The sequence below is a fragment of the Neolamprologus brichardi genome, chromosome 14 (assembly GCF_056152115.1).
Source record: "Neolamprologus brichardi isolate AB-2024 chromosome 14, ASM5615211v1, whole genome shotgun sequence".
Lineage (NCBI taxonomy): Eukaryota > Metazoa > Chordata > Actinopteri > Cichliformes > Cichlidae > Neolamprologus > Neolamprologus brichardi.
In genome coordinates, this window is record NC_142117.1 from 8,104,471 (window position 1) to 8,129,058 (window position 24,588).

General features: G+C 39.1%; 1 protein-coding gene across 9 annotated transcripts in view; it reads left to right on the top strand.

Moving 5' to 3' along the window:
* Positions 1–24,588, top strand: part of LOC102785730 (chloride channel protein 2-like) — a 211,472-nt gene that overhangs the window by 127,920 nt on the left and 58,964 nt on the right. For 5 of the 9 annotated variants that reach the window (XM_087850736.1, XM_087850732.1, XM_087850738.1 and 2 more), the window contains 7 exons: positions 1,610–1,633; positions 2,333–2,411; positions 2,970–3,095; positions 5,134–5,218; positions 9,924–10,025; positions 12,341–12,425; positions 13,851–14,006. In XM_087850736.1, coding sequence (XP_087706862.1) covers positions 1,610–1,633; positions 2,333–2,411; positions 2,970–3,095; positions 5,134–5,218; positions 9,924–10,025; positions 12,341–12,425; positions 13,851–14,006 — 657 coding nt within the window. The remainder of the gene's footprint in view (positions 1–1,609; positions 1,634–2,332; positions 2,412–2,969; positions 3,096–5,133; positions 5,219–9,923; positions 10,026–12,340; positions 12,426–13,850; positions 14,007–24,588) is intronic. The other 4 variants (XM_087850733.1, XM_087850734.1, XM_087850741.1 and 1 more) reach the window with 1 other exon arrangement.

Genomic DNA, 24,588 nt, shown 5'->3' on the forward strand with positions numbered 1-24,588 from the left:
AGGCAGGAGATCAGCTAGGCTTGGGGCTTAAGAGGTTAAAAGATTTGTTTTTATTTCTTATGTAAGCCCATACATACATGCATAACCCACTGTTCAAATACAGTTAAGACTAAAAGAAAGGAGAAAGAGAAGAGCAAAAACACACACTCTCTTTTATTAGCATTTGTAAAGCTTTATCAAAGCCACTGTGTGTACTCTTCATACCCAACAATATTTGAGTCTAGTGAAAATGAACTGAGAATTTACTTTATCTGCATTTATTATTTATGATTTATTAGAAATAAAAACAGCAAGTCTGTCCTTCTTTAAGTACTTTAGTGGAACTTTAGTGTTACTTCAGATTTGTCTAGAAGTCGATTGGAGGTCACTTGGTCTGTAATGGCCAAACAGAACACTGTGGATTGGGAAGTGTCCAAGAACTCAAAGGTAACTCCAGCAGATTTTTAGAAGTCCTCCAAAAGATGGAGAACTTGCAAAACAGAGGACCATCTTGTATCATCAGTCCTGGTAGAGCAGTTCCATAGACCTCTCACACTATACAGTGGGGCAAAGGATAGTTCACTCAGAGTACTTTAAACGAGTCCATTAGGGAGGAGATCATCTGTTCTGACGAGACAATAGTGGAACTGTTTGGGGAGAAGTCCAGGCATAATGTGTAGCTCATCACCGCAGCTGTTATAGTGAAGCATGGTGGTATCGGCATCATGCCTTTGAGTTGCAGGAAGGATGAATGAAGACAAAACATCTAAAAACTCATTTCTACTTTATCCTTTTATATTTTTGAAAGTAGATTGAATCTATTTGAATCTACAGGTAAACTGAATTTTATCAGTTTAAAATAAAATCTGTGACAACGGAGATAAGCAGTAACTTTCTGAACTTGGAGTAACTAAGCCTCGTGCAGAGGGAACAGAAATATAAATAATTTGGTCTTTTGGGTTAGAACGTCCCTTTAGGTAAGTGGCCAACCCTTTTTTTAACATTTGGATTTTTGGTAATTCCGAAGAAGTAATAAGTTATAATTTGCAAGTAAAGATTATTTATTAAGTGGTTTGTTTTGGAGGTTTTTTTTGCTACATGTTTTTGCTGATTTTAAGCAGCTAGTGTGTGATTCAGTTTTTTAGTGGGGATCAGCTTATTTGTAGGCTCTGCTGACTAATGTCAGCAAATAAGATGGCCCTGGCCAGTGTAGTATTACATGATTTGTTGTTTTGTTTTTTTGGGGGTGGGGTGGGGGTGAGGGTGTTTCTTCTAAATGTTCAAAAAATGTTTGATAGACTGAAAAACATCTTTTTTTCAGTGTTTTTTTGTGTGTGTTTTGGTGGGATAACAGGGGAAATGAGACAAACAAAATAAAGACAACAAAAATCTGCATCAGACAAAGTTGCATGTGAAATCCTGGAATCTGCTCAGAATAATTCACAATTCATAATCCATGCATCCCTACTTGTCATTCACAGAGGAAAGTTCTCTGAAGTTTCCTTTGTTTTACTAAATATTAAGCCTTACATGCACCTTCTCGTCCACACCAACTTTTCCACATAAAATATTCTGTTGTGAAAGTAAAACACGCAGTAACTTTCCTTTACCACTGCCATGCTGCTTGAAGGACATCGGTCTCATAGGAATGAAGGTAAATAAGACCAGAAGTGTCAAAAAGAAAGGAAAAAACCTCCATTCCCATAATGCACCACAGTCCATCCCGCGCTCATGCAGCATGATTGTCCCTTTCCCACTGTCTTTCTGACTGTCTTATGACACAGCTCATTATATGATCCAGCATTAATATTATTACTGTTTAATTTAAAATATAAAAAATGATTTCCATATATCCATGGTATTTTTTTTTTTAAATATTTTTTGACTTGTTTTGTTTTTAAGACATCCATTTTGTTTTGTACTCATTTGAAATTCAATTTTGCTTTGATTTAGGAATATTTTATTTTGCTTGTTAATTGTTGATTATTATTACTATTATTGTTGTTGTTGTTGTTATGAGTAGTAGGAGGAGGTTTTTTTTTTTTTATTTGATGAAAAAATAAATTTAAGCAAACCTTTTTCACTTCATCATTATGGAGCATGTATATGGAGGGTGTAGGTGAAACCATTTTGGAATAATGCTGTGACATGACAAAATGTGGAACAAATGAAACACAGAATCCTTTCCGGATGCACTTTTTGCTTAGGTGTCTTATTAAAAGTGTGTCATAGGAAAAAATGTAATGAATTGACTCACTTCTTTCCTTTTCACAACAACTTTTGGTGTTGTTGTTGTTGTGGTTGCTGTTGAATGACTGCTGGTGACTGAAATCTAACCACTGTGTGGTTTCAGAATGAGTCGAGGAACATAGAGATGCTGGCAGCAGCCTGTGCCGTGGGAGTTGGTTGCTGTTTCGCTGCCCCCATAGGAGGTGAGTCTAAAGCAAACGTGATGTAGTACCTGAAGCCTGTCGCACTCTGTAATGAGCTAAATGTGTAAGCACTGTTTAACTTTTACAATGTGTAACCCACTTAACATATAATGGGCTTCATGTTGCTGAAATGGATGGAGCAATCAGTGCTGTTTCATGGGAGATGTTTTTTTGCGGAGGTATTCTCTTTCTGCACACCCTCGTATCATCTCATGTTAAATTTAGAGCCCTGGAACAGCCTTGGAGCACACTACACGCCTTTGTATCAGTGACATAATTTATTTAGCTTCTAGCTGGTTTTTCTTCAGCCTGTGCTTCCACCCCACCATGAATTCATCTTGCTAAGCCTGAGCTAACTGAGGTAAATGACACTTCCAAAAATGGAGATCATGTCTGAATACAGACGCTGGCGGACAAATTCATCTGTGTGCAACGCAAGGAAATGTTGTTGTTACATGGGTGTTACATGAAGTCTGCATGTCAAGAAAAGTCCATTTCACTTGTTTGTGCATATTTTAAATGTCAGTGCTCATGCCTTGTGGTGTTTGTGTGTTTCAGGTGTGCTGTTCAGTATTGAAGTAACTTCCACATTCTTTGCTGTGAGGAACTATTGGAGGGGCTTCTTTGCTGCCACTTTCAGTGCCTTCATCTTCAGGGTATTAGCTGTTTGGAACAGAGATGAAGGTAAGACTGATGTGTTCATTGTACTTAGTATAAGACAGTATAAGCACTTTATTAGGAACACTCAGTCCAGCACAATCAAATCCATTTTTGTAGTAGCTAGTGGCATGTTCAGTGTCTTTTGTTTTTGAGGGCCAAAAAATCAGAAAAAAGTCGTATCAAAGCAAGAGTGGCCTTATAGTTGGTTCAAACAGTGGATAAACTGAGGGGCTTCACCAAGGCTCAGTTTAAGATCGATAAGGAACGAGCTGTGAGTCATGCAGTTAGAATTCAAATATAAGGCTGGAAATGATCAGAGTGAGTCCACTTTAAGGTCCAATATTTTAGTGGTTTGGAGACGGGGACCAGGTCTGCAAGCGCTGAGCCATCACGTCACGTCTTCACAGCAACTTTTGTGAATTAAGACAGTGAAAAAGCAGCAATAAGATGGAGTCAGTCTGCTATGAATTTGGGATTGAATGGTCCAAATTTTTCAATTTCATGCAGTCTTTTGTGATATTATTTGTTAGCATATAACATACAATATAATAGCAAATAATTTCTAGCATATAATCCTTTTTAAAATATGCTTTAATTGACACTGTAATCCAGAAAAGCAGAAATCAATTTATAAACAAAGATTTATGCTTCCAAAGTGAAACTGAAAAATTGCAGGACTTTTAATAAATAAATCTCCAGGTGTTGTACAGTATGTCCAATTTTGGCACACCTTGGACACCATATACGAGTTGACTTTTTTTAGGTATTAAACAGCAGAAATTATTTAACTTCATTACCATGCCTAGAAATGCTTGTCTTTTGAATATTTTTGAAGAATTAACCACACATTCCCAGTCAGCGGGCCCTTTCTGTCCTGCACCCTGGTGAGTTTAAATGGCCTCTGGCGATTTAAACTCTGAGGGGCTTTTTAATCGGTTGAGCCAATAGAATCACAGTGACATTTTTGTGGTCTTCTTTTGCAGCTTGTCTAGTGAATTGGTGTTTTGGAATGTGTGAGAGTCCTGCAAGCTAAGTAGCCATTGTTTTCATGGCTACCTGAAGTCTGGAGAATTCTTGGCTCGGTTGTGTGTGTTTAGCGGACTTTTGCGCATTTACGTAACTGCTCTTTTAATCATTGCTTGTTTTCGCTGCGTTTGGTGGTTGTAGAAATGGTTTGTATGAGCATTTAGCTGAGATACTAAGGTTTCTGTGGATACCACACATGTTGATATTTGCAGGTTTGGCTCTTGGAGTGTTACATACCTCTTGAGCCTGGGGGCAATGGGGTTTTTAATCTGTGTATAAAGCTCTGTCATTATTTTACTAGTTACATGTGTGCAAGTCTAAATAATATACTGAGTAAAGGACAAAGACTTGCTGCAACACTGGAGGTGCTAAAAATAGAATTTTCTTCCTACCAAAACAGTAAATTGAGAAGTTCTCAGTGGCAGGCGTCCAAACTTCTTTGGGATTTCCAGGATCTTGTTAGTGGTTTAGTTTTTCACAGCCTTTTCTCCCACCAGTTGTTTAATGTGGTCAGGTTTTGTGAGGTTTGGAGTTTTGGGGCGATCGTGGCTCAAGAGTTGGGAGTTCGCCTTGTAATCGGAAGGTTGCCGGTCCGAGCCCCGGCTTGGACAGTCTCGGTCGTTGTGTGCTTGGGCAAGACACCACCCGTTGCCTACTGGTGGTGGTCAGAGGGCCAGTGTCTGGCAGTCTCGCCTCTATCAGTGCGCCCCAGGGTGGCTGTGGCTACAATGTAGCTTGCCATCACCAGTGTGTGAATGGGTGGATGACTGGATGTGTAAAGCGCTTTGGGGTCCTGAGGGATTAATAGGGCGCTATACAAAATACAGGCCATTTGCCATTTTTTGGTCATCACCTCCACAGTAAGCTGAAGTTTTCCTTTTTACTCCTTCCATCAGTCTGATCAGTCAGTGATGCATCAGTAGCTTTAATATATTTTATTTATTGCCCTACATGTGTTTAGAAGACCTGTTTTTAACCTCGCTTAATGACTTTGAGGTCAGTGATACAGTGGCTTGTCCTCTCTCTCTTTCTCCAGAGACCATCACAGCCCTGTTTAAAACCCGCTTCCGATTAGACTTTCCCTTTGACCTCCAGGAGCTTCCTGCCTTCGCTGTCATTGGGTAAGTTGGTTAAGATGCTGAAGTTAGTTTCAATTCAATTCAATTTTATTTATATAGTGCCAAATCACAACAGCAGTCGCCTAAAGGCGCTTTATATTGCACAGTAGATACAGAGAAAAACCCAACAATCATATGACCCCCTATGAGCAAGCACTTTGGCGACAGTGGGAAGGAAAAACTCCCTTTTAACAGGAAGAAACCTCCGGCAGAACCAGGCTCATGGAGGGGCGGGGCCATCTGCTGCGACCGGTTGGGGTGAGAGAAGGAAGACAGGATAAAAGACATGCTGTGGAAGAAAGACAGAGGTTAAAAAAAACAACAACAACTCATCAATTAGACATTACCCAGCAGGTCCGTACTGTAAATAAGACCAAGCCTAAATGAATAAAAAGCTGATTGTCAACCAATATTAGTAAGAAAATGGAAACTAGCTTGTTTCACAAAAAAAATTCAAATAAATTCATCCACTCTGAGTCAGTTTTTTGTCCACCTGGTTGCTCTGACAGGTATTCCCATTTATTATGATTGCCTCATAAATTCAGACATTATTCAGGAGATCCACTTACTGTAGCTTGTGAAGGTGTTACCTCGGGGTGGACTGCGTGAGTCACCTAACATGGATTATTCAGCTTGCAACAGTTGCCAGCGCACTGAGGGACGTCTTATTTTATCCTGTCCTAGCCTGAGGGCTCTTCTGTGCCTGTGAAAGAGACCACGGGCTCCTAGATGGAGAGTTTGGAGGGGGTGCTCTTGCTCCATACTCTGTCCTTCTTTTTCAGATGAAAGCGTGTGCCTGTGTGTAACTTGTGTAACTTAACTTGAGAAGACAATCCCTCTCTTTCTTTTTTTTGGGGGGGGGAAGCGTCATCTTCTTGTTCTTCATCCTTCGGGGTTTTTTTTTTCATATTTAGTTTTTTTTTTTTTTTTTGTCCAGAGGCATTAACACCCACCACTGCATCAGTGGCTTGCACATACAGTACACTGTCTCCAGAGAAGGCAGCAGAGTGCTTAGTTCTAGTTTTACACTGTGTGAGTCTGTATGTGCGCACTGGCAGATTTGTGTGTGTGTGCATGCCGGTGCATCGTTGTAGTTTCCATCTTCCCCTGCCAGTAGCTGTCAAGCACGGAAAGTCGGTCAGTGTCTCAGTCAACTAGGGCAGGAAGAGTTTGGTGTGTGCTACATGCTGCCAAGGGCATGTCTTTGAAGAGTCACACACTACTCTACTTACTGTTTACAGTTTACTGTTTTAGGAGGGAGAGGGTCACCTCAACATGTGAAGGCTGCACACGTATATGTGTCCATAATGTGTGTACCTGGACTTTTTGTAGGCCAACAGGACGGTGATTACTTTTATTATAAACTATTCTGCTGACGACTTCCTCCAATGAGCAACAGAAAATCAGAAAATAAAAAAATTGTCGAAAAATGGATTCGTTTTCCCAAAAATGTACAATGAAAATGTGAGATAATATTTTAAAAAATGAGTGATATGTCATTTACATTTCAGAAATTTTCTTGTAGTCGGCACAAAAGCCTAACCAGAGAAACAATTAATGGGTTTGTTGACAAACAGCCAATTAGGCAAATTATTTATAAAGCAAATTGTTGCAATTTTTTTTTCTGGTGTTGCAGACTAAAAAATCCAAAATTAGGAGAAGTGAATAACTCAATAAATAAAAATGTAAGATGTATATCAGTAGAACTCATCATTAACCATTATTATGAAAGTAAGAAATACTGACAGGCTCCATTATTTTCCACCTTCTCTAACATTACTTGAATGTGGGCCTTCATTTTAAAGTACAGGGTGGGCCATTTATATGGATACACCGTAATAACATGGGAATGGTTGGTGATATTAAAGTCCTGTTTGTGGCACATTAGTATATGTGAGGGGGCAAACTCCTCAAGATGGGTGGTGACCATGGTGGCCATTTAGAAGTCGGACATCTTGGATACAACTTTTGTTTTTTCAATAGGAAGAGGACCATGTGACACATCAAACTTATTGGTAATGTCACAAGAAAAACAATGGTGTGCTTGGTTTCAACGTAACTTTATTCTTTCATGAGTTATTTACAAGTTTCTGACCACTTATAAAATGTGTTCAATGTGCTGCCCATTGTGTTGGATTGTCAATGCAACCCTCTTCTCCCACTCTTCACACACTGATAGCAACACCGCAGGAGAAATGCCAGCACAGGCATCCAGTATCCGTAGTTTCAGGTGCTGCACATCTCGTATCTTCACACCATAGACAATTGCCTTCAGATGACCCCAAAGATAAAAGTCTAAGGGAGTCAGATCGGGAGACCTTGGGGGCCATTCAACTGGCCCACGATGACCAATCCACTTTCCAGGAAACTGTTCATCTAGGAATGCTCAGACCTGGCATCCATAATGTGGTGGTGCACCATCTTGCTGGAAAAACTCAGGGAACGTGCCAGCTTCAGTGCATAAAGAGGGAAACAAATCATCATGTAGCAATTTCAAATATCCAGTGGCCTTGAGGTTTCCATTGATGAAGAATGGACCCACTATCGTTGTACTCCATATACCACACCAAACCATCACTTTTGTTGTTCCAACAGTCTTGGAGGGATCCATCCAATGTGGGTTAGTGTCAGACCAATAGCGGTGGTTTTGTTTGGCAACTTCACCATTCACATCAAAGTTTGCCTCATCACTGAACAAAATCTTCTGCGTGAACTGAGGGTCCTGTTCCAATTTTTGTTTTGCTCATTCTGCAAATTCTGTGAGCCGATCTGGGTCATCCTTGTTGAGATGCTGCAGTACCTGGAGTTTGTAAGGGTGCCATTTGTGAGTAGCTAATATCCACCGAAGGGATGTCCGACTAATGCCACTCTCCAATGACATGCGGCGAGTGCTACACTGTGGGCTCTTGCTGAATGAAGCTAGGACAGCCACTGATGTTTCTTCATTAGTGACAGTTTTCTTGCGTCCACATTTTGGCAAATCCAACACTGAACCAGTTTCACAAAACTTAGCAAGCAGTTTGCTAACTGTAGCATGGGAGATGGGTGGTCTCGTAGGGTATCTTGCATTGAAATCTGCTGCAATGACCCGGTTACTGCGTTCCCCAGATATCAACACAATTTCGTTCCGCTCCTCACGTGTTAACCTCTTCGACATGTCAATGGCTGTGAACAAAGAGAAACTTGTAAATAACTCATGAAAGAATAAAGTTACGTTGAAACCAAGCACACCATTGTTTTTCTTGTGACATTACCAATAAGTTTGATGTGTCACATGGCCCTCTTCCTATTGAAAAAAACAAAGTTGTATCCAAGATGGCCGACTTCTAAATGGCCACCATGGTCACCACCCATCTTGATGAGTTTACCCCCTCACATATACTAATGTGCCACAAACAGGACTTTAATATCACCAACCATTCCCATGTTATTACGGTGTATCCATATAAATGGCCCACCCTGTATTTTGTATCTTAACTTATTTTACTTGTAAGGATCAGTCAACCAATGAGTGCAGCGTTTCCCCCGTTTGTGTGACAGCTGACTCATTTGCATGATGAAGTAAAGTTGTCTACAATAATAACTGAAAAATGAAGTAAAAGAATTGAATATGGAAGGAATGCAGAATGAAAATGCATTGAATGAATGGGTATCTCTGCAAATGTATATAAATACAGAAAAACCTTTCATAAATGAAGGCCCTGTATTTATTTATTTATTGTTATTTTTAATTCACTTAATGCTACGTTAATTTATTGAGTCGTTTGATGTGTTCATTTTATTTCTGTTTCGGTCGTCTGTACACCATCGCTTGATCATAGCTTTAACACCTTCTTGTCCTCAAACGGTACACTGTCCCTTGTTTTAATCATGAGCACAAGCCCAGATTCCAACACTTAACCCCCACCCAAACACACACACACAGAGGACACCGGGTTTTTTTGTTTTTTTTTACGTGTACCATACAAAGCGCATGAAAAGGTAGATGTGCTGCGTTTTCCTCAGCTGTGCCAAAGAGGCAAAGACTCCCTCATCATCCTGTTCATTATTTATTCAAAGGTATTTGATGGAATTAATAATGCAAGAGGATAAATTTATAAGCATTAGGTTGTCTGCGTAGCTGTCTGAGTCTATTCTTTCCCGCCACCTTTTCTCTGCTTTCTTTTGCTCTCACTCCCATAAAGAGGACTCCCACCAAGCTTCTAAATGTGCGCTTATATAAACCTCTTTTTCCGCTTTGTCTGAGACTCCCCCACAAATCCCCATCTGACAGTGTTCTCGCTCTTTTATTCCTACTGTCTCATGCCTCTGACTCCCTGTTCATTTTTTTCCATGCTCGTCTTTATTTCTCTCTGTCTACAGTATATGCCTCCCACATGTTTTGTGTACTTTCTCTTTTTTCCTCCATTCCCATATTTCTTTGTTTTCCTGTTCCCCACAACTTTATAGAATTACATTTGCACTTATTACCAGCAACCACCTCCAGTCGATTAGAAACTCATTACATTTTCATTGTTTTTATTGTAGTCAAATGCACTGGGGACACCCTATGGAGGTGGATCAAGTGAGAAATATGTTGCACTCGATGCGTTGATGCTTTGCTTTGTTTACACTTAAACAAATTTATTCCATTCTGTTTTGATTTGATGCATTATACCGGGTGGGGAAAGGGAAAAAAATGAGTCCTACTTGTTTTCTCTGTCTGCAGTATTGCCAGTGGTTTCGGTGGGGCTTTGTTTGTCTACCTGAACCGACTCATTGTCCAGTTCATGAGGAAACAGAAGGTCATCAACAAATTTCTAATGAAAAAGTAAGTATAATCACCTTAATAAAGCAATGGGTACATACAAAGTACATACCAGAAAGAATATTCACTGCATTTTCTCAAGTGATATAGTAACATCTGATCGGTTTTTTTTCTATGCAAAGCAGAAAGCATGGTGCATTGTTACTTTAAACTTGTGTCAACTGTCAGGATAACATTGTACAATAACCATCAGTTGATTAAATTTTAGTTAATAGTTTTTACAATTGGCCAAAGTAATGCAGAAATAGTGTTTGATAATTGGTTAATACTGTAATTGCTTTGTAGTACTGTGTGGTAGGTTTATTTGAAATTGCAACTTTAATGAAAGTTGCAATTTCATGGCCCTCTGAGAATGAGAATAAATGAATGTGCTCAAAACGACAATAACAATCTCCCGTTCCACCACAAACTTACTAAAGCTGCTTAGCAGAAATCGAGAGTCATCACACCAGCCAGTGTTTTTCCATTCTTCTGTAGTTCAATTTTGGAGAGCCTGTGTGAACTGTAGTCGGTTTCCTGTTCTTAGCTGACCAGAATGCTACCTGGTGTGGTCTTCTGCTTGCGCTAGGCCATCTGCTTCAAAATCCAGCATGTTGTACATCCTTGTTTCTCTGCAAACCTTGGTTGTAAACAGTTGACAGGTGACTTCCTATGAACTCAGAGTTCATCAACAAACCAGATTCACAGAGAGAACTGCTGCTTGGTGGATAATATAAACTCTAGAGATCATTTTGTGGGCAAATCTCACTACTTTAAATGAGTTGCTCAGGTCATTTGGCACCAACATCCATGCCCTTCAAAGTCACTTAAATCACCTTTCTTCCCCATTCTGGTGCTCAATTTAAACTTCAGCAGGTCGTCTTGAGCATGCCTACATACGGAAATGCTGCTATGTGATTATCTCACCCTAAAAAAACAGTCAGAAGTTTATAAATGGGTATTAGGTGCTGATTATAATTAGATTTTTTGTTAATAGTACCTGTCCACTACTGAATTGATAAAATAAAAATAAATAAAATGAGCACATTGTGTAACATTGCATCCAGCGGAGTGTGAATGGTAGCTAGAAAGCACTTAACAGCATAGAAGACAGTGAATAGGTGAATGTGGCATCTTGTACAGAGCACTTTGAGTACTCCTGGAGAGTAGTAGCGCTATATAAGAATCAGTCCTTTTACTTGTAAAAGCCAAATTCAGATTAGGAATTTTTAGGGTTTGTAATATTAAAGTAAGTTTATGTAGCATCAGATGTCAGACAAAATAGCAGAAATGCTCTTTTTTTTTCTTTATTTGGGAGCATTATGATGTACGTGAGCTGTTCTTGATCAGTGTCAAGGAATATTATGGACAAATGAGAGCAGCTTATTTGATTTGTAACTTTATTTTTTCTTTTTTAACCCTGTAAGATCTCAACCATGAAATCATTGCCAGAAAATTCAATTTTTTTTTAAAATGGAGCATTTATTGAACCTTAAATCTTTTTAAAAGAAATTAAATATTAATTTGCACATATTAGTTTTAATTTGAACCATATTTTTACAATTTTAAATTTTAATAAATTGTGCCATTAACCTCCTAGGACCTGGCATCCACATATGTGGACATCGAATTTTGGGTTATTTAGACCAAAATCCTCAATTTTGCTCTACAAGGGCCTGATATCCACTTACGAGGACATTATATTGCTGCTGTTCTATCGAAATTTTAAACGAATGTCCTCATATGCGGCTCTCAGTTTTCTTAGAAACAAAAATCAGGTTAAAAAAAAAATCTGGTAATTCTTTGTTTTTACATTAATCGGGTCCCAATCAGCCCAAATATCAAAGAGAAATTAAAAAGGCATGCCGTGGAAGAGTTCGGGTCTTAGGAGGTTAATTTCGCTTCTTTCAGGGGGCAAAAAATCTCACTATATAAAAGTGTCAAAAACTCATGTATCGAAGATGATACACGATTGGATTAAAAGGGATAATGAAATCCTACAAAAGACCTAGAAGATTTACTCTTTCACATGACACTGAAAGCTGAACAGAGACCTGCTCAGTAGCCGCAATAAAATCTGTTCCCCCGACAGGATGCTGTAAAACAAAAGGTTAAACATCGTTGGACATTTGTACAAATATTGGGATAAATAGCGTTAATTGAGTTGTCTGAAGCGGTGCTAACAGGAATGTCGACATGTACTCACAAATGTGCAGACTTTATATAATCAAAGAAAACACAGCTTTATCACCAAGCCTATTTAAGTGTCACACATCGATTGTGCCTGCTTTTTGAAATCTCTTTTACTGTTTCTCTCGTTGTCTTTCTTCCTCTTTTAGACGTCTGCTGTATCCAGCACTGGTCACTTTAGTCCTTTCTACCCTCACATTTCCTCCTGGCTTTGGACAGTTTATGGCTGGAAAAGTACGTTCCCCAATTTCATTCAACATATATTATTTTTATTACATATACTCAACACCCTGCAACTATTACAGTGGATGTAAAAGAAAGCCTGGGGCATTATGGACCATTATGGTATGATATTGTATTATATTTAAAATTTATGTTATGTGTCCACTGCATTTTTTGTGTCGTAATTTACGTGCAGTAAGTGTCACTGTGCAGGCCCTGAGTGCATTCAGATGTATCCATCTAACCACGATTTTCATGTCTCACTGTGTTTGTGAGCCAACTTAGATCATTAAATAACAACTTTATTACCATTCATGTCAGGGTGTAGTTGTTTTTTAATGTGTGCAGCGCAGGTTCAGATGTGTTTGTGTGTCACCTGTGTACCCTGGAGGATTGGATGAGCATACTGTCTTTTTGCTCCTGCGATGACTCACAAGTGTGTGCTTGTGGCTTCTCTCCAATATCACTCACTTCATCTGTCTTAATTATCAGTATTAGAAAGGGAATAGCCTCTGCATCAGAGGATGTTGCACACACACCGACAGTACACACACATGCGCTGTCGCTTGGTCTTGGCCGCTAATGAGACAGTGAGTCAGGCCTGTATGGCTCTAAATCTGCCCACACTGGCCCACTCCTCTTTGGAGCGCACACTCAAAATTGTGTATCTTAGTCTTACTCACAACCTCTTCATTGGTGAGCTTTGTGGATGTGGGCAGCGTTATCCCCACCAGTGTGCACCATCAGTTTTAAAAAGCTGCAGCTCACTTTGTGCTTTTATACTCAATGCCTGCAATACTGAAAAAGTTGGAATACTTTGCAAAATGGAGAGCTCTCCAGATTCTCTAAATCTTTTGATTTTATGTACCACTGATCAATACTTTATGAAACTATAAATGGACTTTTTCACTTTTAAGTACAAGTATTATTCACCCAGAGACCCACATATTCACCCAGAGACCCACGCTGCCTATCTGAGATGCTCTTTTTATACCCAGTCATGTTGCTGACCTTTTTTTTTTTTGCTGACCTGTTGCCAAGTAACCTCATTAATTGCACAATTTTCCTCCAGCTGTTTCTTTTTAATGCCTCTTAAAAAGAGGTATTAAGAAGAGAAATGGGTAATGATTTTGATTTTAGCACAAAATTCTAGGCGCATGTGACCAAAGTTTTCTCTTTCATTATCACTTTTTAGATAATGATTTATTTAATTTATTTAGATTTATGCAAAATGCAAAGAACAAAAAAAAAGGTGATAGTGCAACTCAGAGAAATCATGGCAAGGGTTTTTTTTTACTGACCTAGTGATTGTTTATGTGCATTGTATCTGTGAGTGTCTGTGACCATCCTCCAACTTGGCCTGTTTTTCTTTTTTTCCCCCCTTTTAAGTTTTTAAATTAATCTTAATCTGCATAAAGCATGTTGATTGGTTTGCAGCTGACTCAGAAAGAGGCTTTGGTGACATTACTGGACAACCGAACCTGGGCCAAACAGGGCATTGCCGAGGAGTTCGACTACATTGGAAATGCACAAGCCTGGAGGCACCCGCAAGTCAACGTCTTTGTCACGCTGGTCCTCTTCATCGTAATGAAGGTAGGAAGAGCAAAAAGTTATAAAAAAGACTGTGCTGAAAATGTTTTCAGTTGTTTGCAATTTTTTAATGTGAAAACTAAATTTATCACAGTTGTTAGACTCTGTTGGCTCTTTCTGGTTGCTTCCCTTCCTTTGCTGGACTCTTTAGTTTCTCTCTGAATTGAAGCATGTATGCTGGCATAGTGAGTAAATCCCATACATGCATGACAGGATGTACTGCATTATAAATCCAAGGAGTGTTCACCCTTTTATTTAACACTAGAGCTGAGGTAATAGGCCAAATAGAACAGATCACATCTCTTCTTCTCACTGGTGAAGAACAAAGGGAGACCATGTTAAATTAAAAAAATGTTAGAAAGTTGTCTGTCTTCCCCCTCAGTGTGTTATAGTTGTTTTCCCAGGAGGCCATTAAAAGTTTTGTGTCACTTTGATGCTGTATCAGTGAGCGAAAGGACTGATTGAAGAGGATTCAGCAGTCGGCTACAAGAATAAAGTCACATCCCTATGTCTTCTGACTTTATGTAGAAGACATAAAGATGGAGAGATTCCAAAAAGTAAAGCTAAACTGTGGCTATAAATAGAACTTCTCATCCTATAGATGTAAGAAATTGACCCTCAGCTTCAGTAAACACTTTCCTGGTGAGTTCAGGAAATGGGCCTTATTGCCGTCCTCTGTGATTTGTTAATTATTCCACTTGCAACTGGTGCCCTTCTGTTGATACATGTAGAAAACACAGAATGATATTTAACTGAACCTACAGCTCAGACCATTTTGACGATCCCTGGTCCAGCTCTTTGAGTCAGGGTGGAACCGATGTCCATATGTCTGTTCGGTACATTCGGTGCTATCCGGGTTTGCCGTTGTTCTAGCACATCCACTGTTCTGGATTGTCCCATAGATTTAATTTTAAGTGACTCATGTTGCAGCAGAGAGGTGTGGAAAAAATGCAACATCCATCTCTAGGAAAAAAAAAGGTTTTACTGAGATGACATATGTAGACAAAGTACCAGTTCTTGGACTTGGCTCAACTCCTAAGTTTGAGAGAGGGCCGAGTGTGGTGGAATGAAGGCTCTGCACTTCTGGCCTCTATGGACTCAAGAAGCTGAACAGTTAGTGTGTATTCATTTATCTCCTTTACCGCCCATTCTCCTGTTTTTTCTAGTGCTCAGTAACAAGAAAAAACAGAAATGAGTTTGGTCGTTCTGTGCTCCACCATCCTGCCTGTTTAAGAACACAAGGCTGCTTGTCTGGCTTTTTATGTAACCTCTACTTATTGGGCTGCACTGCTCGGCTGAAATGAAATGTCCTTTTCCAATACAAAAATACTGAGTGTGTTGTGGGCTTCATACAGCAAGTAGACTTCACACAGAAGTAGGAGTGGGTGCCAAGTAGAGTGGAGTTGAGTAATGTGTAGGGGAGTATATGAGAGGATGCCTGCGGGGGGGATTTGGGGGGAGTTTTTTTAAATGTAGCTTTTTAAATCTGGATAGCTGTTACTGTACATGACATGAGTCTATTCACAGCAAAGCTACACAGCTGTGCAATCCACTGGGGAGGTCAATAATAACACACAATATTAAAAAAGAAACAGAAAGTTGCCTTCCTAAACAACAGAAACAAAAAACACCCCGAACATCAGGGAAGTACTGAGGAGCAGTGTTGGTCAAGTTATTTGAAAAAAGTAATCAGTAACTAATTAAATCAGTAGTTTATTATTAAATAATAAACTACTGATTACTTCCCCCAAAAAGTAATCCCGTTAGTTTACTGATTACTTATTTTCAAAAGTAATTAATTACTTAGTTACTTAGTTACTTTTTAAAAACACGATTTACAACCTGAATAGGTGATAAAGTGATAGATCTTTCATCCCAATTCTACTTTTTCTGCATAATCCATCATACAAAATGTAATCAAATGGAAAAGTCTCTTTTTAAAACTTGTTTTATTAGTTTTAATCTTTTAACTTTATGCATCAAGCAAAAATTTAATTATATGCAACATTCTCTGACTTGAAGAAATTAATTTAATATTTAAACCTATTTTCTGCACATTCCAGCACATAAAATAAAATATTTTTTGTGTTTACACTCAGTCTTTCAAATAGATGCAAGTAAAACACAGCAGAAAATAAATAAAGTCAAAGACTAGCGGTCCTGTTGCTCTATTTTCACCTGTAAAGCAGGAGTGGCGTAGGCGGAGGTTTACCCTGGTGCAGGTGTGCCGCAGCAGTCAGTTGAAGAATCCGCGAGTTTCTCTGTGAATTTCCCATTACGTCATAGCGCACTCGGTGCTTGTTTAGGGTTTTTTTCGGTGTAAAAATAAGTTTTCTTCCCACGCACAACGGACACTAATGTTTTTGTCACTTTTTATGGAGTCAAACTCAAAGTAAGGTCAGTACTTCCACGCTTTAAACGCTGCACACTCATACTCTCTCCGCACTCGATATATGATCCATTGTTGATCTGCACACAGCTGTTGTCACGAATGTGGCACTTGCTTACGTAACTGTCATGAGACATTCTTGCAAAAAAATCACAGTTTTAGTAACGCAGTAACGCAGCGTTCCTACGGGAAAGTAACGGTGATCTAATTACCGTTTTTGCAATAGTAATCCCTTACTTTACTCGTTACTTGAAAAAAGTAATCAGATTACAGTAACGCGTTACAAGTAACGCGTTCCTGCCCATCTCCGCTGAGGAGTCATGTGACTTTACCTGGTACCTGGCTCAGGTGGAGGTAGATAATTAACAAAGCATTAACACACTTTAGATAATAACACTGGACATTAGCCACACATTAGTGAAGTCTAATTTTATATCAATGACCATTTCAGAGCGTCATTTAACAACTCCTGCTTCTCTGTGTAAATGAAACTGATATGCAATTAAACATCCTTAAATATCAGTGCAATATAAGAATCTGTCTATTTATAGACTTTGCAGTTTGACAGCTGTGTGAACATTATTATAATAACCATTATCCACAAAATCTTAAATCCAGCTCATGTTACATATTAGAATAATGAACTTTAAATTGTTTGTGTACTTCTCTAAACATAAAAATATCATGTATTTTTAATATATGTTTTTTTATTTATATATTGATAATGGGCCACATTCTTTTGCCCTGGGAGGTCTAGAAGCTAACTTGGCTATCATAGGGCAAAAAGTGGAGCACCCCCTGGGCAAGTCACCAGTCTGTTTTAGAGTTTTTCAGCATTGTCGATTAAACATTGACAATATTAATTATTGTTCAGTTAACCTGAGATATTGTGAAAGTTACCCAGAAATGTTTAGTTTTGGTATTAGGAATATTTTTTTCTTTTTTAAAAGGCTGAAGAAAAAACTTCTCTGCTTCCCCAGCCTATAATTTTCATGCACTCCGTAACTTGTGAGTCATTTTTGCTTTATGGAACTTTTACACCAGTATTCAGACTATAACCATGTTGTTATGGTCACAAGTGCTCACCCTGCAGGTATTACCCTTATTTCAAAGTCTCTTTGCAGATACTTTATTATTTATTGATGCATCTGTTACATTTCAGCACGCCTCTCTGTGTTTCAATGTTCTTCCACTATGAATCATCACATTTTTTTAATATTTCAAATCCTACAAATGGGTCCTTTGAAATTCATTGCCATAAAATCATCTAAATTAAACTCATAAAGTAAACAAATGGCCCTCTAGGCTTCCCTTTTGTCAAAAAAACAAACACAAACTGCCCTTCATAAAATGGCAAAGTTGTGAAAGCAGAATTACAGCCAAGCGCATTGTCCTACAAAATTTGGTTAAAGACACTCGGTGAAACAGGAACCCAACACTTACCTGAGCTCCGGTGTCAAAGTTATGTAAGCAAAGAGATTGATGATGTGCACCATGTAACAGCAGTGCCAGAAACTGACTCACTATCATTGTTTCTCAAAGGCATAATAGCAAATGTCTCTCGCAGCTGTTTTTCTGGTCTCAGTGAACAAAGCACAGTCAAATCCCAATTTCGAATCAGTTTATAGAGTGAGTTTGATTCCCTTGTCTCTTGCATAAAGCCACTAACTTGTTGTCTTATTCCTGTGTGTGTCTGTGTGTGTGTGTGTGTGTCAGATTCTGTCCTACTGTTGTCCTTTATCAAAAGTCTTTCAGCATCATTCCTCTCAGCGTGACGTCCACCTCATGTGTAGGTGTGCCTATGCGCATCTTCTGGGCATGTATAAGGTTGCCAAATATGCAGCATTTCCTGTAGGTCACATATAGGATAGGCATAACACGCACGCACACATGCGCACACATACACACACATACACACACCAAAACATTTCTAACTAAATCACTCCCCTGCAAAATCTCACTGGGCATTTTAACATCTGTCTGTATGGATGCACACACTTGGTCTCCCTTTTACACACAATTACAGTCCATACATCCACACCAGAACATAATACAACACGCGCACACACACACACACACAACATTCAAAGTGAGGCTGTAATGGCTCTGTCTAATTACAGCCTTTGGTTTTACTGGATTCAGCCTGGTGACTTTCAAAGGAGAGATTGCTCCCTCTCCCTCTCCCGCTCTGTAATGAAGGGTTCTTTTATTCAACTTGGCAGCCATCTTGTCTCGTTGCGTCTTTTCATGTCGAAACTTCAGGAAGACCGAATTCAGCAGCTGAACTTCTGAAAGCCAAGGTGCAGATAAAATGTTTAGTGTCAGGCAGTTCCAGCAGCTGGTCAGCCGGTGAAGCTGCTTTATGTGTATTTGAATCATGCAGATCAGTACAAGACAAGACAGGAAGTTAAAGAAAGTTCCTCAAGAAAAGGCTGAATTGCTGTTGTTGTGATGTGATGATAACATTCAAGTCTCTCTCTCACTCTCTCACTCTCACTCACACACACACACACACACACACACACACACAAATGCTTTGTAGTTAAATGCTATTTTTAGTGGTGTGCAATTATGCACATCAACAGCTCTCAGGAAGAGATGAGTTTATTAATATAGGTATGTGTCCTCCAGCCTGCGCGAGTCCTTTGTTATCTATTGGTGTGTGTGCGTCAGTGACAGAGAGCTGGCGGGACTGTAATTGGAGTGGGAATAGAAGAAGGGCCCCCGAGGGTCCCATGAGGCCCCTGGGCGACAGACTGTCCTCTGAATGTGACACAACCATGCAAGCACAGAGGGCTCCCAGATGACTGACAAATTAGAGTATAAATGTCCTGGATAGTGCGTCATAACTGATACCCTTGACTTGACTATCCTTCACTCTGTCTGCCTGCTCCTGTTCTCCTGATTTCATTGTTTTCCATCATTTAGTCAAAGAAACATCAATCAAAATCGGTCTCAACACAAGGTGCAAGAATTGTCAATCGTGTGCTCTTATGATTAGATATATAACTTAATTTAATCAGGGGGAACCAACTGGGACCAAAGCTTGGGTTGGCTGTACTTTACTAGCAGTTATTTACTCAAGGACAAAAAAACTGAAGGTGTGACCTGATGTAGTCTGTTCCACCTTTAAGGCGGATCAGTGGATTTTGTATTGAGTATAAGGTATTATCACAATATGTAACTGCAATGTGTAACTTTTTCAAATTACTATGTAAGTTACAGACACACCTTTCAGTTTCAAGTTACCCTAAAACAAGGGTGGGGAATGAGTTCTCCCATGGGGGCACATAAGAAACTGGGACTGAACAAGAAGCTGAACTCAGTTCTTTAAAAGCTTATTGGTGCGGCCCTCTACAACAGTTTCTTATGTGGCACATTAGAAAAGTTCATTTCCCAGTGTGACACCTAAAAGTGTGATTGATAGCAAGGAAAGTGGAAAAAACTTGTGAGGAAGGAAAACTGATCATTTTTGTGTGGAACAAACCACAAATAACTGGCAAACGAATAAAAACCAGAAAAAAACCCGCCAACTGAAGAAAAACGAAGAAAAGCATTGTGGAAGCTACTCATTTCAGGCCAAGGATGTAAACAGCCTTCTACCCAAGTGCATCACATGTGTGGAGCAGCTGACTAATCTTACTGGGGACACAGGCCAAAGAGGTGCTTGGAAACCCAACAACTCTTCTGAGAAAAGTGGGACAAACCTGGCATACAGTCTGAACCAGAGACACCATGACTGATTGAAAGTGCAACAAGGTAGTGCTAATGAAGCTTATAGCAAAGCAATATATTATGTTTTCATTTTAGCTTCCTCTTTAGTGCGCCATTGACACAAAATATTCTAAAACTACTGAGGTTCTGTAATTCATAAATGGGATATCCAAGGGTTCTTGTGAAATCCAAGTTTTAAAAGTGATGATGATTAGCATGGTATTAGTTTAAAAAATAATTTGGTAAAAAGGAAAAAAAAATCTAATTCTAAGAGAGCTATGACAGCATGCAGGGGCTTAATCGTGTTGGCAGCAAGAAACCTAATTATTTAAAGCTTCTTATGCAGCTCCTCAGCATGAGTTGTAATAGCAACTTGATCATCTAACCAGATATGCAGGTGCAAGATGGGAAGGCTTTTATTTGAGCCCCTTATTTGACTGAAAGGAAAATTTAGAGGGTTTTTTCATGTGGGATCTGGTAGAGAGTATGTTATTACTCTTCTCCAGCTTCAGAGAGAGCTCAATTTTAATGAAAGCCTTCTGGAAAAAAAGAAAAATCAGATTTTAATTTTGGCAAAGCATTGTCAGTAGAGGTTCCAGATGGTAATAGCGATTACTAGTTAGTGAAATACAGATATACAAGAGACTATCTAGTATGTCTGCTGCAATATGACCAAAATAACCATATGTGTCATATACAAATACATGCATTTGTTTATTACACATACACTATACAATATATTTTGAAGTAGCTTTATGCAATATGTAATTGAAATGCTGACTTATAGGTTTAGTTGAAATTTGCATGAACCTTTTAGGAATTTTGGCCATTTTTATACAAAATCTCTTATTTTTTCAGAGGCTCAAAAGTTATTGGACAGTTTACTGACAGGTAGTTTCACAACCAGGTGAGAACCGTTCATTTGATATTTCATCAAAGATGAAGCAGACATCTATCTAACTGACTTCTATTTGAAGTTGATTTCAGTTGTTCAATTTATAGATTGCCACTGTAATTTTAAATATCATCCCCCTAAGAAATGTCAACACAGTTGAGGGAGGCTGTCACTTGGCTACAAAAAAGCTAAATAACCCAGTCAGAGAGAGAGAGAGCAAAAACTTTGGCAGTAGCCAAATCATCAATCTGGTAAATTGTTAAGAAAGAATGAATGCATTGGCCAGGAACACCAAAAGGCCTCAACGGTGTCTTTAGTAAGTAGGCATCATGCCAAAAATGAGCTCTTGCAAGAGCCACACAAACCGATATATAAGAAATAAAAGAAAAGTTCTGTCTTTGGCCAGTTTTTGTGCATTTAGAATTTTTTTTTTTTCTTTTCATGGTCCAAGCACGGTGGCACGGTGGTTAGCACTGTTGCCGCACAGCAAGAAGGTCCTGAGTTCAATTCCAACATCAGGCCGGGGTCTTTCTGTGTGGAGTTTGCATGTTCTCCCCGTGTTTGCGTGGGTTCCCTCCGGGTACTCCGGCTTCCTCCCACCGTCCAAAGACATGCAGCTTGTGGGGATAGGTTAATTGGAAAATCCAAATTGCCATTAGGTGTGAATGTGAGCGCGAATGGTTGTCTGTCCCTGTGTGTTGGCCCTGCGACAGACTGGCGACCTGTCCAGGGTGTACCCCGCCTCTCGCCCTATGACAGCTGGGATAGGCTCCAGCGCCCCCCGCGACCCTGAAAAGGAGAAGCGGAAGCGGATGGATGGATGGTCCAAGCATGCAGCATCATGTAAAATCTGTTTGTCACCATGAACACTGTTTTACAGACTCAAAATGTCTAAAATACATTTAATTAATCTAAAATTGCTTTAAAATGTTTGACAGAGCATTTTTATTCAACATCTTCTGTAGCATCAGTGTGATTTGACCACATTCATTTAAGTCATACTTGTAGTTATGTTTGTCATCAAATGTAGTATTAGCTCTGTTACAATGAAAGGCAAAACATAAGTACGTCCTGAAAAGACAACCTTTGGGGGGTAGATGTCTATACTTGACGTTCTGGCCTACTTTTTACACTTTACTGCTGATTCGGTTAATCGTTCATTTTCACATAAAGCCTATTACATCAGTGGCGTGATAACTAAGGCGCCTCTTTTTTTCTTTTTTTTAAAGGCAGCTGTTCAGATTTTTGTTGAGCTAGCACAAAGCTAATATTATACACTGATTAAATCTCAGTTGCGTATATTAACAAATGATGCTTTCTCCTAAAATAGTATAGCCCTGAAGCAGCTTTAGAACTTTTAAGACTCATTAAAGCTACTGTCAAAATTCACAAGGTTCATTAAGAATTTTCTAATTGGATTTTAATAAGGAAAGATTTCATGCAAGTGGTTTCCTTGATCACTTGTTCCACTTGAATTTGCAGCGGTTTAAACCAATAACCCAAACAGTCCCAGCTTGATTTTCAGGTCTTAGGTTTGCTGCCTTCCACTGCTTATCAAAGTCCCCTTTCAGTTTGAGGTCAGAGATCCTCATAAATCTTCATGGTCGTGAACTACCTCTGCGAGATGTACATCTACTAGATTACGTTAGATTAGATTAGATGAAACATTAATGACTCCTTCAGGGGGAAGCGAGTCATTGCTTCAGCAAAGAATTGGATAGAGCAATAGATAAGAGGACATAAATAGTAATAGAGCAAATAAAGGGTAGAGGGATATGTTCGGAAATGCTAATGTGTCTCCTCTAAGACAGTCGGCTCTCAATTATATGGTCGTACTACGTCAAATTAAAAACTATCCATTTGCTTTATTCTCTGCACACTTTGGCTCAAAAACCTTAGAACCTTTGGCAGTAAGTGTTAGAGCAGGGTAGGGTTATAGCTAAACTAAACACACACACACACACACACACACAGTCAGACTTGACTTATCAGACCATGTTGATTAATTCTCTAATTAGTTATATACCATTAATTATGTACAAACTGTCCTAGGTCCAGCAGGATGTTGAATGTAGCTGAATCACAGTTAGAGGAACTTGCTGTTCCCCCCTGTTTTTATGAGAAATGCAGTATAATTGATAATAATGAATGAAACTGAGCATCAGGAAGTTTTTATTGATGAAGATGGCATTGCAAATCATCAGCATTAGCATTTGTTGTGGTAGTGATGGTGTAGAATCAACCTTAACCAGACGATAGACAAAGGTATTCAAAGGAAACTACAGAGAAATGTCATGTATAGTAAGTATTAGTTTAAAAAGATTTAAGGAAAGTGCAAACTACTAAATCAAATCAAATCACTTTTATTGTCACATCACATGTGCAGGTACACTGGTACAGTACATGTGAGTGAAATTCTTGTGTGCGAGCTTCACAAGCAACAGAGGTGTGCAAAGTACAACAAGATAAGAACAAGCAAATATAAGAATGGCTAAATCTGAGAATTATATGAATAAATATATGTACAATATAAGAGTGTATGCATGTTCCTGAATGTGTATACTAAATATGTATGTCTACCTGTGTGTGTGTGTGTGTGTGTGTGTGTGTGTGTATACATATTTTACAAATTAAATAGAGTAAAAATAAAATAAATATATAAAATATACAGAGGTTGGTAGTTGGATATTGTGCAAAACAAGTGGCATTTATACAGTGTGGAGTGCATAATGTTGAAGTTCCAGTAGTGAAGGTGAGGTGTCTATGAAGTGTTCAGCAGTCTGATGGCCTGGTGGAAAAAGCTGTCTCTCAGTCTGCTGGTACGGGACCGGATGCTGCAGAACCTCCTTCCTGATGGAAGTAGTCTGAACAGTTTATGGCTGGGGTGACTGGAGTCCTTGATGATCCTCCCTGCTTTCCTAAGGCAGCGCTTCCTGTAGATGTTCTGGAGGGAGGGAAGCTCACCTCCAATTATTCTTTCAGCACACCGCACTACTCTCTGGAGAGCTTTGCGGTTGTAAGCGGTGCTGTTGCCGTACCAGGTGGTGATGCATCCAGTGTTAAACAACAACTAGCAAAGAGCTGACACAGGCCCTGAGAGATGCATCTGTATTTTGTTTTTGTTTTTTTGTTGTTGTTTTTTAACGAAAACCTCATCAGAAATGGTCTCAGTGCCATTTTTAAAAAGAAAGAGGAGAAAGGTACAACAGTGTCTACAGTCATCTGTAAAACCAATGAGACACTGTCATGGTTTGGGGCTATTTCTCCCAGTGGTGTCTGGGTTCTCGTGAAAGCTGCTGTAATTATGAAGGCAGAAAATACAAACTCATTTTTGCCTACAAACTGTATTTCTAGTACAGCATTGGTGTACTACTAGGAAATAGATTACAATATTGAACCATTTAAAGTATGATTTCTGTACTGCTTGCAAATATTTATACAATATGGTATTACAAATGTGGACAAATGTAGCATTAATTCCCATGGAGCCATATTTACAGCCAGGAGTATCCTGTCTATTAGTTTATGCCCCCAAGTGCAACAACTAGCTCCAAGCCACCTGAAGGAGTACCCATTGGCAGCTATTA